Genomic DNA, 11,757 nt, shown 5'->3' with positions numbered 1-11,757 from the left:
CGGAAGGTAGCTCTTTCCTTTTGTTAGTTTTTTCTTCTGCTTCGGCAAAGGCTCTTTCCAGAATTTCGGATTTACCTGCCAAAGGTAGGTTTCACTGCGTGTCTTGTAAAGCTTCTCCATAACTAATAAATAAAATTTTGCGGGTTGAGGTGTACTATGTCGAGGTAATTTACCTTTTTAAGATTTAAGCGATATCCACACAAATGAACAGAAAGACGCACCGAAGTTATATTTATAAACGACCCAACCTGCTTTGATTTGTCTCGCGGAGAATTAGCGGAAACCCCTTAGGCACGTACTTAAAAACCGTTTAAACACTCTCTCCTTTCTACTATCACGTTACGCGGGTTACGTGTTTTTGCGTGGTTCTAGAATTTTCAAACGTCAATGTTTCATATTGTTGACCGATCTTTGAAGTTGACCTGACCTTCAGTAAACGTGAATACTATTTCTTATCATTGTGAAGATTCTTGAATAAATCTGATGTTGAAAATCATGATTAGATAGCGATTGAATCTTGATCAAATTGCAGCTTCTTTATCTCCGGAGAGCTGGGTTCTTTTATCTGGTCATCAAGTACCCAGATAATTTCTTCGTCAGTTGGGCGAAGTGTAAATAATTTGGTAGTCATCGCGATTTGGTGAACAATACTATACTCTGCTTCTTTGTTTTCCTATTTACGTACGCTTGTGAGAATCCAAAGGTAATCAGATTACCTTAGGCCTAGTTCAAACGTCGATCTTTACATGTACCGAACCTAATTGCAATTTGGGTCGACTCGAATAATTAAGAGCGGCAGTTGATTCAAACGTCTATACAAATCTGCCGATCCTAATTGATTCAAACGTCGATCTTTACATGTACTTAATAGAAACGTTAGGTTCGGTACATGTAAAGATCGACGTTTGAACTAGGCCTTAGTAACCTTCTCGTCACGCAACGCAAATGTTACGGTACACGTAGCGATACGTGCAGTCATGTGGTTGAATTTCTTCAGTACTTGAATCTACTGAAACTTTAATGGAATTCCCACGCTACTGTTCCTTTGCGAGCCGCATCGTAATAAACTTGGACAAAAAAGACTTCTCGTTTGAAGAACTTCAATTTGCCAATGGAAAAGTTTGTCACTTTGCCGATAGTATCTTTGGTCTAGGCATGCGTGAGATGAAACTTTACGGCATAGGGTAAAACATGGACTGGACCATTTTTTGGACCATTTTTTTGGACCATTTTTTGGCCTTTTTGTGTCTGCTGCATTTATAATGCATGCAGACACTTAGATAAGCTGTAAAACGCGCGACCAGCTACTTCATATACGACAAGATCTCGGATTTACTCTTGACGTTTCACTGCGGATTCCATTTGGTGATACGATACATGAAGTATGCACGGAGGGGTAATACTTTCGGCCTGTAATACTTTCGGCCTGTAATACTTTCGGGTGCAAACTTCGTTCCTCAGGGGAATAATCTATCCAATCGGATACGAGGAAAGGACAAAGGAAAGAGGTCGTGGCAAACTACCGATTTCCGGGAAGACTCGGAACCAATCAAATCTGAGAAAAGGACAAAGTCAAATCCGTCAAACTATATGCTTTCGAAAAACGTTTGGGTTGCGTCGTATCGTCCTGATTTCGTTCGTCAAGCCAGGGTGTACTATTGCTTGCAAGGTGAGTGATCTTTTCGCTTTTCATATTTGTAATGGATTTCTTAAAAGGTGTTTTCTCATTTTGCCACAGCATTCGCACTGGGTGTCATTCCGGCCGAGTGAAAGGTTTTGAAAGATGCTTTGAATTTGTAAATCGACTGAAGCTTTCTCGGCGCCAACACGATCACCGCCCCGCCATTTTGCAAGTGCTCAGGACGCAAAATAAGCTTTATGAGCCCCATTTGGGGAATGGAAAGTTCCTTCGGGGAACAATTGAGCTCCATTTGGGGAATGAAAAGCCCGTTAAGGGAATTATTAAGTCTCACTTGGGGATTACAAAGCCCAATGGGGGATATAATATGCCCTGTTTACGAAATGGATTTTGCCGAAGATACATGTATTTCACTACACACATGAAAACATCTATCACTAGACAAACATGTGCGAAAGCTGTGGCGATTTTATACAGAGGAGAGAAACCTAGAACTAGTATTCTTCATGATAATTATTATCTAAGCATCGCTATGAACAGATCTTTGCATACAGTTGTAAGGTATCAATGCTTTCAAAAATTGGAATCCTTCATCAAGATTAATCAAGCGCTCAATTGCTCCTTCACATTTCAACTGTCCAGCATTTGAAGATTTGCTATTTCCTTTGCACTTCCTAAGTGCAACTTGTGATTTTCCTAAGAGAATTTTCATTTGAAGCTTTTTTGTTTTGAAGAATATATTTTCAACACACATAGCAGCTCTCCTATCTGATCGTCTTAGTTCAGATTTACAAATGTCGCTATAATGAACATTAGCTAGTCTATCTTTATTTTCTGGTCGACTTTGACCAAGGAATATACCAGGATATGCTAACTCTTCAGAATATTGATCTCTGAATATACTTAAGGGTTTGTTTCCCTCTCCTGGTGCAACATTTAAAATACGTTGAGGCAGACTGTCTTCAAAATAATGTGTGTTGGTCAACATGGTGTCAGTAACACCAGCAGGTGTTTCTGCTTCATCTTCAGTCCACTGATCATCATTATCATTACTGTCATTTCCATCTTGCTTATTGGAACCACTGCTCTTTTCTATTTCTGGTTCACTTTGATTTTCAGTATTAGTATCATCTAATAAACAGTTTGCAGTATACTGCACTCCCCAACCTTCATTTAGTGTTATTCCTTCCTGTCTGTAGAGGCTGCTGTTGTGGATTGATTTATAATGAATAAGTAAACAAATAAAAAATTATAATTCACCTAGGTTAGTTTTTTTTTTGGCATTTTGTTGTTATAGTTAAAATTTGTAGTAGTAGTCGTAGTCGTCGTCGTTTTTGATGCAGTGCTCCCTATGTTATTAGAAATTTTGAAATACATTATATTGCTATGAAACAAACTCAAAAGGTTCTTTTTCACTTGCAGTCAATGGAAGAACAAAAAGAAGAGATTGTTGGTTTCTTAGACAATGTGTCTCCAACTAAAAAAAGTAGCAAGACATCTTACTTTGACATGTCCATACAAACCACCGATGGCTTAGTAAGAGGAGTCTGTGTCTCCGGAAGTAAACAGGAACACTTTGATCAAATGAGCAAAAAGAAATCTCCAATAAAACTTCGAAATTTTAGAATTGAAAGAGCAGGAGATGCAACCACAGTACTGATGAATAACAATGTACTGTTAGAGCCTACAAAAGAAATACCTTTTTCAAGAATTGAGTTGCCAAGTGCCAACAATATCCAATCAATTTCAGCTGCAAACACAAATCAAAGTATCACCATCAAAGCCAAACTTATTCAGATGTCATCAACAAAAAAAGTGAAGACAGAGTATGGTGAAAAAAAAAAGTTGTTTGCCTATCTTGTGGACCCACATGGAGCCATTAAGGTGACACTTTGGGAACAATTCTGTGGATCTCATTAATCCTGCTGAGCTACCTCAGAACTTTACCAATACAACAGCAGCAGCAGAAATACTTGGAGTGGGAAGTGTCACGGCATATCAAGCCTGCTGCAACTGTAACAAAAAGCTGGTAATAGAGACGTCTCCCATACTAACCTGTTCAACTTGTGGGCTCAAGCAGAATATGAAGTCCACCATTCAACAATGTTATGGACAACTACTGGTACAAATTAAAGAATCGAAGATCACAGTGACCCTGTTCAACGACATCCTGCATGATATGCTAGCGTCACAAGGAAAGAGAACTCTTCCGATCACTGAGGAAACCATAACTACCTTTCTTCTAGAGTTACCAACTATAACCAGCATAACATTCAACAACAAACAAAAATAGTGGAGTCAGTGCAAATCTGAATAAAATGAACAATTTCCTGTCACACATCAGTGGAAATTACTACTGAATACCAAACGTTAATAATACCTGTTTTGTTACAGTTTGCAACAAACATTTTGTAGACACTGGTTTTAAGTGAAATGATTGTTTCTCTGACTGATAAACATTATTTACAAGTACACGTGCTGCTTTTTTTGGGATAATAATTCTGTTGCGTTACATTTCTGATACATTTCATTTCAATTAAAAGACAAACACTTCAAAATACTTTTAAAAGTATATTCACCTATTAGTTACTTGAACACGACAATGTAAATATACTAACTTTGTTTTACCTATGTTTTGTTCCAAATTGATTGCATATTACCATTAAATGAAAAACATAATGATTTCTTAGGAATTATTACAACCAGAGACTTTTTCTTGCTTTGCAAAACTGCTACTGCGTTTGCATTACAGTTGTCTTGTGTTACAAAGACTTCTGATACTATTCAATTTTGTTAAAAACTATTGGCTGTTGTATTTCAATTCTTTGATTTAAATATTCTGCTACAAAATAAAAGAAACGTTCACTTTAATGTTAGATTCTTTGCAGTACCATAACACAATAAAAGTTATTTAAACAGTGATGAAGATGTAATCACAATCATTATATTGATGATTGATATTGATGATCCCTTACCTCCAACTGGAGCATTGGACATTCACCACTTCAGTTCCCCATCTTTGTGATGCCTTGAGCATTCCATAGCACTGCCTTTCGGGAGATGTTTCTAGCCAGTTTAACAGTATTAAAAAAAATAGGCGCCTACAGCAGATTCCATTCCACTGCAGCAGACACAAGTACCCATTGGGTACCTATTTTTTTTTTTGGGACCATTTTAGAGGGGGGGTGGAGCACACCATTTTTACTGAGGGAGGGGTGGGATGAAGTTTATTAGTTCTGAGGGAGGGGTGGGAGGTAGAGTGTTATTACTCAGGGAGGGGTGTGAGACGGACTATAACTACAAAGGGAGGGTGGGAGGTGGTTGTAATGGTAAACACTACTGGTTAATGGAGCTTTAACTCGATCGTACAAACAATTTGAATTGGATTTTTGACTGAGTTTTTTTATGTCAAAATTTTTTGCGCTGGGTCGCGGCGTTTCTTCATTTTTTTGTCATGCGAAAGCGAAACTGCCACGTTAATACTGGACTTTAATTTGTATTGAAAATATCGCGTTTACGATCCTCCACTGTTGAGTTATGCGTGCACCCAAAAAAATGAAGATACGCCACACTAATAATCATCTAACCAAGGAGAACATTCAGTCATGTTGTGTGATCATCTAAATGACATTTGTCACTTTTCAAGGACCAGAATTAAACTTTCAATTTTTCACTTGATTTTAATGATAACTTCTGTTCATGTATTTGAAACCACAGCCATTGTCACTGACAAGATTTTGGACTACTTCCATCTGGATGATCAAAGCGTATGGTTAATGTCACTCCAAAGTTCCAACAATGTATAACGATAAAAATATATAGAGTATAGTTCCAATAATATAATAGCCTTAATGACTAATTTAATGGCCTGTTAGTCTAAAACTTGACACAAGTTCCACTTTGGAATATAAGAAAAGAATGCTACATCATCTGCATATCTTTGAGAAATACTGATACTTTAGGCTAAAGTTTAGAAATGAATAACGAGTATATAACTGAATTATATGGGAATGTTAAAACATCCAAACACACTACTCTACATTGAGTTTGGTGATAACAAGTAACTGTATGCTGCAATTCTCATCTTAAAATGCGCATTTCATTAAAAATCATAAAACACTTATGATACAAAGTTCCAGAGTACCTGGTTAAAGGGGTTTTTGAAAGAGCTCTTGTTTCCTCGATGGGACATCTTTAAAGCTCTACATTTGAGTTAGTATATGATTGAATGAAATAAACTACAACTCGATGACAGAAGCCTGAAGGGTGAAACATTTGAACTTAACCCTTTAACCCCATTAGAGTGACTAGCATCTAATTTCTCCTTACAATATCACCCTTGAATCACATATTTAGGTCATGAGAATAACGGAAATGATCAACAACTACAGAAACTCTGGATCGTTAAGTTAATTCTCCCTGTCAGCACCTCAGGAAATGTATCGAGAACAGTATGGAGAATATGAATAGTGATGTTAGGGTGTAAAGCTATGTTAAATTTGTGATGATATCGTGTGCAGGTGATCTATTTTATACAATCAAAGAGGGAATTGATGTGCCTGCCTAGATTTGTTCCTTCTCTCGCGGTATTATGAATTAGTTTTTATCCAGTCTTACTCAATATTGTCAAATTTTATCAATCATTTCTTTTCGCGACTATGGACCTGAACGACGTTTCAGTCCATAAACACTCCAATATTCATTATGTTCACGGTTATATTTTATCAATCAACTCTTCTGACTTCGCGTTATCATTTGTTCTCCGAAAAAAAGAACGTTTCTGGCCGTATAATAAACAAGTAGTTCACCAGTACTGTGCTCAATATTGCCACTCGAGATCATACAAGTCGAATTAAAAGCGAAAAAAAAGGAAAACAAAAAACACCAATAGTTCGCCAAGTAATCTTGACTGAGCGCTTGTTCAATGACGAGCATACTTTCCGCCAAGAAAGCTTTGTATCTTTGCCTAATCGACAAAAATCTCTCGCAAAGAATGTTGTAAAACGGGTAATATAAGTAAGGCTTTAAATTTCTGTAACGACTCAGCTTTCTGGTGACTGCAGTCAATATTATTTAAGTAAAAGTGACAGTTACTTCAAAATTCATAGTTCGTGAGCATGCATCCCTGTATCACTCGTGCAGTGACAAGCGGTAGTCGTTTAAAGCCTTTAAAAGGAGCAGTAAGAAATAAAAACTAATGTCCTCCCTTGCTAAGTAGGAAGGTTACGGCCTCAGTTTTACCAAATGTTTTTGCGATTTTTAACGGTGTGCGACCTTTAATATCTTTTGAATTAACATCCAAACCAAGTGACAGCATTTTTGTGATGATTGCGACATTACCATCATGTGCAGCAGCGTGCAGTGAATTTCTTCCTGACTGGTCTCTAATAAAGGGATCGGCTCCTTTGTCTAAAAGATAATTTACAGCTTCAATCTTGCCAGACCCTGCAGCCAACATCAATGGGGTTCTGCCGTCATTATCTTTTAAATCGACATCTAGACCACGTGACATTAGCGTCTCGATGATGGCGACATTACCACCCTGTGAAGCAGCGTGCAGTGAATTTCTTCCTGACTGGTCTCTAATAAAGGGATCGGCTCCTTTGTCTAAAAGATAATTTACAGCTTCAATCTTGCCAGACCCTGCAGCCAACATCAATGGGGTTCTGCCGTCATTATCTTTTAAATCGACATCTAGACCACGTGACATTAGCGTCTCGATGATGGCGACATTACCACCCTGTGAAGCAGCGTGCAGTGAATTTCTTCCTGACTGGTCTCTAATATAGGGATCGGCTCCTTTGTCTAAAAGATAATTTACAGCTTCAATCTTGCCAGACGCTGCAACCAACATCAATGGGGTTCTGCCGTCATTATCTTTTGAATTGACATCTAGACCAAGTGACATTAGTGTCTCGATGATTGCGACATTACCACCCTCTGAAGCGGCGTGCAGTGAATTTCTTCCTGACTGGTTTGTAATAGAGTGATCGGCTCCATTGTCTAAAAGATAATTTACAGCTTCAATCTTGCCAAACACTGCAGCCAACATCAATGGTGTATCTCCTCTATTATCTTTTATATCGATCTCTAGACCACGTGACATTAGTGTCTCGATGATTGCGACATTACCACCCCCTGAAGCGGCGTGCAGTGAATTTGTTCCTAACTGGTTTGTAATAGAGGGATCGGCTCCATTGTCTAAAAGATAATTTACAGCTTCAATCTTGCCAAACACTGCAGCCAACATCAATGGTGTATCTCCTCTATTATCTTTTATATCGATCTCTAGACCACGTGACATTAGTGTCTCGATGATTGCGACATTACCATCATGTGCAGCAGCGTGCAGTGAATTTCTTCCTGACTGGTCTCTAATAAAGGGATCGGCTCCTTTGTCTAAAAGATAATTTACAGCTTCAATCTTGCCAGACCCTGCAGCCAACATCAATGGGGTTCTGCCGTCATTATCTTTTAAATCGACATCTAGACCACGTGACATTAGCGTCTCGATGATGGCGACATTACCACCCTGTGAAGCAGCGTGCAGTGAATTTCTTCCTGACTGGTCTCTAATAAAGGGATCGGCTCCTTTGTCTAAAAGATAATTTACAGCTTCAATCTTGCCAGACCCTGCAGCCAACATCAATGGGGTTCTGCCGTCATTATCTTTTAAATCGACATCTAGACCACGTGACATTAGCGTCTCGATGATGGCGACATTACCACCCTGTGAAGCAGCGTGCAGTGAATTTCTTCCTGACTGGTCTCTAATATAGGGATCGGCTCCTTTGTCTAAAAGATAATTTACAGCTTCAATCTTGCCAGACGCTGCAACCAACATCAATGGGGTTCTGCCGTCATTATCTTTTGAATTGACATCTAGACCAAGTGACATTAGTGTCTCGATGATTGCGACATTACCACCCTCTGAAGCGGCGTGCAGTGAATTTCTTCCTGACTGGTTTGTAATAGAGTGATCGGCTCCATTGTCTAAAAGATAATTTACAGCTTCAATCTTGCCAAACACTGCAGCCAACATCAATGGTGTATCTCCTCTATTATCTTTTATATCGATCTCTAGACCACGTGACATTAGTGTCTCGATGATTGCGACATTACCACCCCCTGAAGCGGCGTGCAGTGAATTTGTTCCTAACTGGTTTGTAATAGAGGGATCGGCTCCATTGTCTAAAAGATAATTTACAGCTTCAATCTTGCCAAACACTGCAGCCAACATCAATGGTGTATCTCCTCTATTATCTTTTATATCGATCTCTAGACCACGTGACATTAGTGTCTCGATGATTGCGACATTACCACCCCCTGAAGCGGCGTGCAGTGAATTTCTTCCTAACTGGTTTGTAATAGAGGGATCGGCTCCATTGTCTAAAAGATAATTTACAGCTTCAATCTTGCCAAACACTGCAGCCAACATCAATGGTGTATCTCCTCTATTATCTTTTATATCGATCTCTAGACCACGTGACATTAGTGTCTCGATGATTGCGACATTACCACCCCCTGAAGCGGCGTGCAGTGAATTTCTTCCTAACTGGTCTCTAATACAGGGATCGGCTCCATTGTCTAAAAGATAATTTACAGCTTCAATCTTGCCAGACAATACAGCCAACATCAATGGTGTAGCTCCTCTATTATCTTTTATATCAATCTCTAGGCCACGTGACATTAGTGTCTCGATGATGTTGACATTATCATCCTTTGAGGCTGCGTGCAGTGGAGTAATGCCAGAGTGGCCTACAATAAAGGGATCAGCTCCTTTCTCTAAGAGGTAATTTACGGCATCTATTTTGCCACTAGAAACAGCTAAAATCAAAGCCGTATTACCATCATTATTTTTTGTGTTGATATCCAGGCCACGTGACAACATATTCTCGATGATGGCAAAGTTGCCAGTCTGCACAGCTGATGACAGTGAGTTCCAATCGTCGCCTGCTACCGTTTGAGTGTCACGTTTATCTGAACAAAAAAAAGATAAATGAAAAAAAATTTCACAGCAGAAGAGACATACCTTTCCGTACTTTGTAATAATAAGAACGTTTATACTCAATATGTAAAAATAGACAGTCAAAGATTGCATTTGGCTTCTGATATAAAACAATTTTTAGAACATTGGAAAGAACTAGAGGTTGTATAATGACGAAAGGATATAGTTTTGCTGGGGTTCGCTCAAAAGCCTTATGGTTCCCCTACCCTCTGAGCCCCAACAATGTTACTTATGCTTCTTTTAATTTTCTTATTTTATTGCAATTCCATTTTTTGAGACATTTTTTTCATACAAAACGGCATTCCGCGTTTTAGGATATTCCGTCATTACGCCGATCCACCGTTCCTCCATTCCATTTTTCAGTTATATAATTCAAGGTATCGTATCTCGCAGCTTGCTCACTTCGCAAATTGAGCGGCTCTTTTCAGCATAATAATAATAATAATAATAATAATAGTAGTAATAATGATAATAATAATAATAATTGCGGGCGGCAAGAGGAGCACACAATCCTAATCTCAACGTTGCTTTTACAAACGCATGCGCGACAGTTGTGTAGTTTGGCCCTGACTCGATTTTTGCTCAAATAGTGAGTCTACCACTAAGAATGTATGGAATGCAAAGTACGCTATTTTCTCATGCGCATCACGCATAATCTGGATCTTGGAACACGTGAAGCTAACGCATAGAAGCAGCGCCGACCAATCCAAATCAAGCGTGTCAATATCTGGATTCGACGTTTCCGTTCATGTCGCGTTGGATGCCATTTCTCGGCCGCATTCCGCCTCAAGCGAGTAGTGAGAGTGTTGTTCGTCTGTTAGTCCTTGACCTCAAGCGTCGAGCGAGAGTCGTATTTGTTCGTCCTTTACTTCAAGCGTGGAGCGTCGGTATTGTTCGTCCTTGACCTGACAAGCGTTTAGTCTGAGATAGTTGTCTTGGATCTCATAGAAGCGTGGAGCGAGAGCGTTGTTCGTCCTTCAGTCCTTGGAACGGGAGCGTTTATACATTATATTGTGGAATAATCTGAAATTTCTTCATATTGGTCGTTTCGTTTCAGTAATAAATAAATAATTGTTGCGTTACATCAATGATTTTGACTCGATCAATACGCGTATTTCATAACCTACAGTGATTTTCTTTACACCATAAACAACAACAATTACAGCATATTACTAAAACTAAGCAAAACAAAACAAGGGAACTAGTGTCCCGTGGAATGATCCAGTGTTGGTAACTGTTTCACAGGTTTATTAAAATCACTCTATTGTTAGAGTCAAAATAGAGGAAAAAGCGATTGGAGCACGGGGGGTGTCCTCATGGACTAAATTTTCAACCCCGCAAAACAAATTTTTTCTCCCTATGAGCCCCCAAATCTTTCATTAACCAAATAGCCAAAAATGCATCGTCCTCGCCCGCATTTCCTAACCTTTCGTAATTGCTATAAATAATAATAATACTTAGCAAGGTAATTTGGTATTATCAACTGAGTTGATAAGTTTAACGTAAATTGGCCATCGTTAAGGGTTTCAAAGCTGACGTTTCGAGCGTTAGCCCTTCGTCAGAGCGAATGAAGGAATTGTGGCTCCTGCGTGTGCTTCTATGCAGAAAATGGATCAACGCTTTTGGTGGGAACATGGTAACTAGCATAGATAAGTTGAACGAAAAGTGTTCGTTGATAACCTGGGACTGAGAGTGCCGATTTGAAAGATAACTTTTTTTGTTCGAGGGTTCTGCGGCATTCAAAGAATAAGTTTCACCTTCTATACAGAACATTTCAAACACGGTTTCCAGCATTTCACGAAGAATGATAACGGTTTTTTTTGCTGTCATCACAACAAGATCAAAAACTAAACAAGCGCAGAATGATAGCTATGTACATAGATTCTAAGAGTATAGAGCATTTCTGTAAACTTTTAACTAAGTCACGTGATTTCTTACATTTCAATTTTGATCGTTTGACTGATCGATGTAAACCAAAATATAATGAAATGTACATGTTTCTTGAGACATGGTTGAGTCAATCTTGATATGACATTTAAATATCGCATTGGATTAATTGACTTAACCATCACTATTGGGCAGTCGTTTTGAATTCGATGAATATCAATAG

At 38.8% G+C, this 11,757-nt stretch overlaps 2 protein-coding genes across 4 annotated transcripts in view; both read right to left on the bottom strand.

Moving 5' to 3' along the window:
- Positions 1-11,757, bottom strand: part of LOC131787521 (protein argonaute-2-like) — a 149,266-nt gene that overhangs the window by 44,903 nt on the left and 92,606 nt on the right. The gene's annotated exons all lie outside the window — the stretch shown is intronic.
- Positions 5,221-11,757, bottom strand: part of LOC136280872 (serine/threonine-protein phosphatase 6 regulatory ankyrin repeat subunit B-like) — a 50,354-nt gene continuing 43,817 nt past the window's right edge. For all 3 annotated transcript variants that reach the window (XM_066166607.1, XM_066166609.1, XM_066166608.1), the window contains one exon: positions 5,221-9,619. In XM_066166607.1, coding sequence (XP_066022704.1) covers positions 6,834-9,619 — 2,786 coding nt within the window. In that variant the 3' untranslated portion in view covers positions 5,221-6,833. The remainder of the gene's footprint in view (positions 9,620-11,757) is intronic.

The sequence above is a fragment of the Pocillopora verrucosa genome, chromosome 5 (assembly GCF_036669915.1).
Source record: "Pocillopora verrucosa isolate sample1 chromosome 5, ASM3666991v2, whole genome shotgun sequence".
In the NCBI taxonomy this organism is placed as follows: Eukaryota; Metazoa; Cnidaria; class Anthozoa; order Scleractinia; family Pocilloporidae; genus Pocillopora; species Pocillopora verrucosa.
The sequence above is the reverse complement of the archived record's forward strand: the minus strand, read 5'-3'. Positions and strand labels throughout refer to the sequence as shown.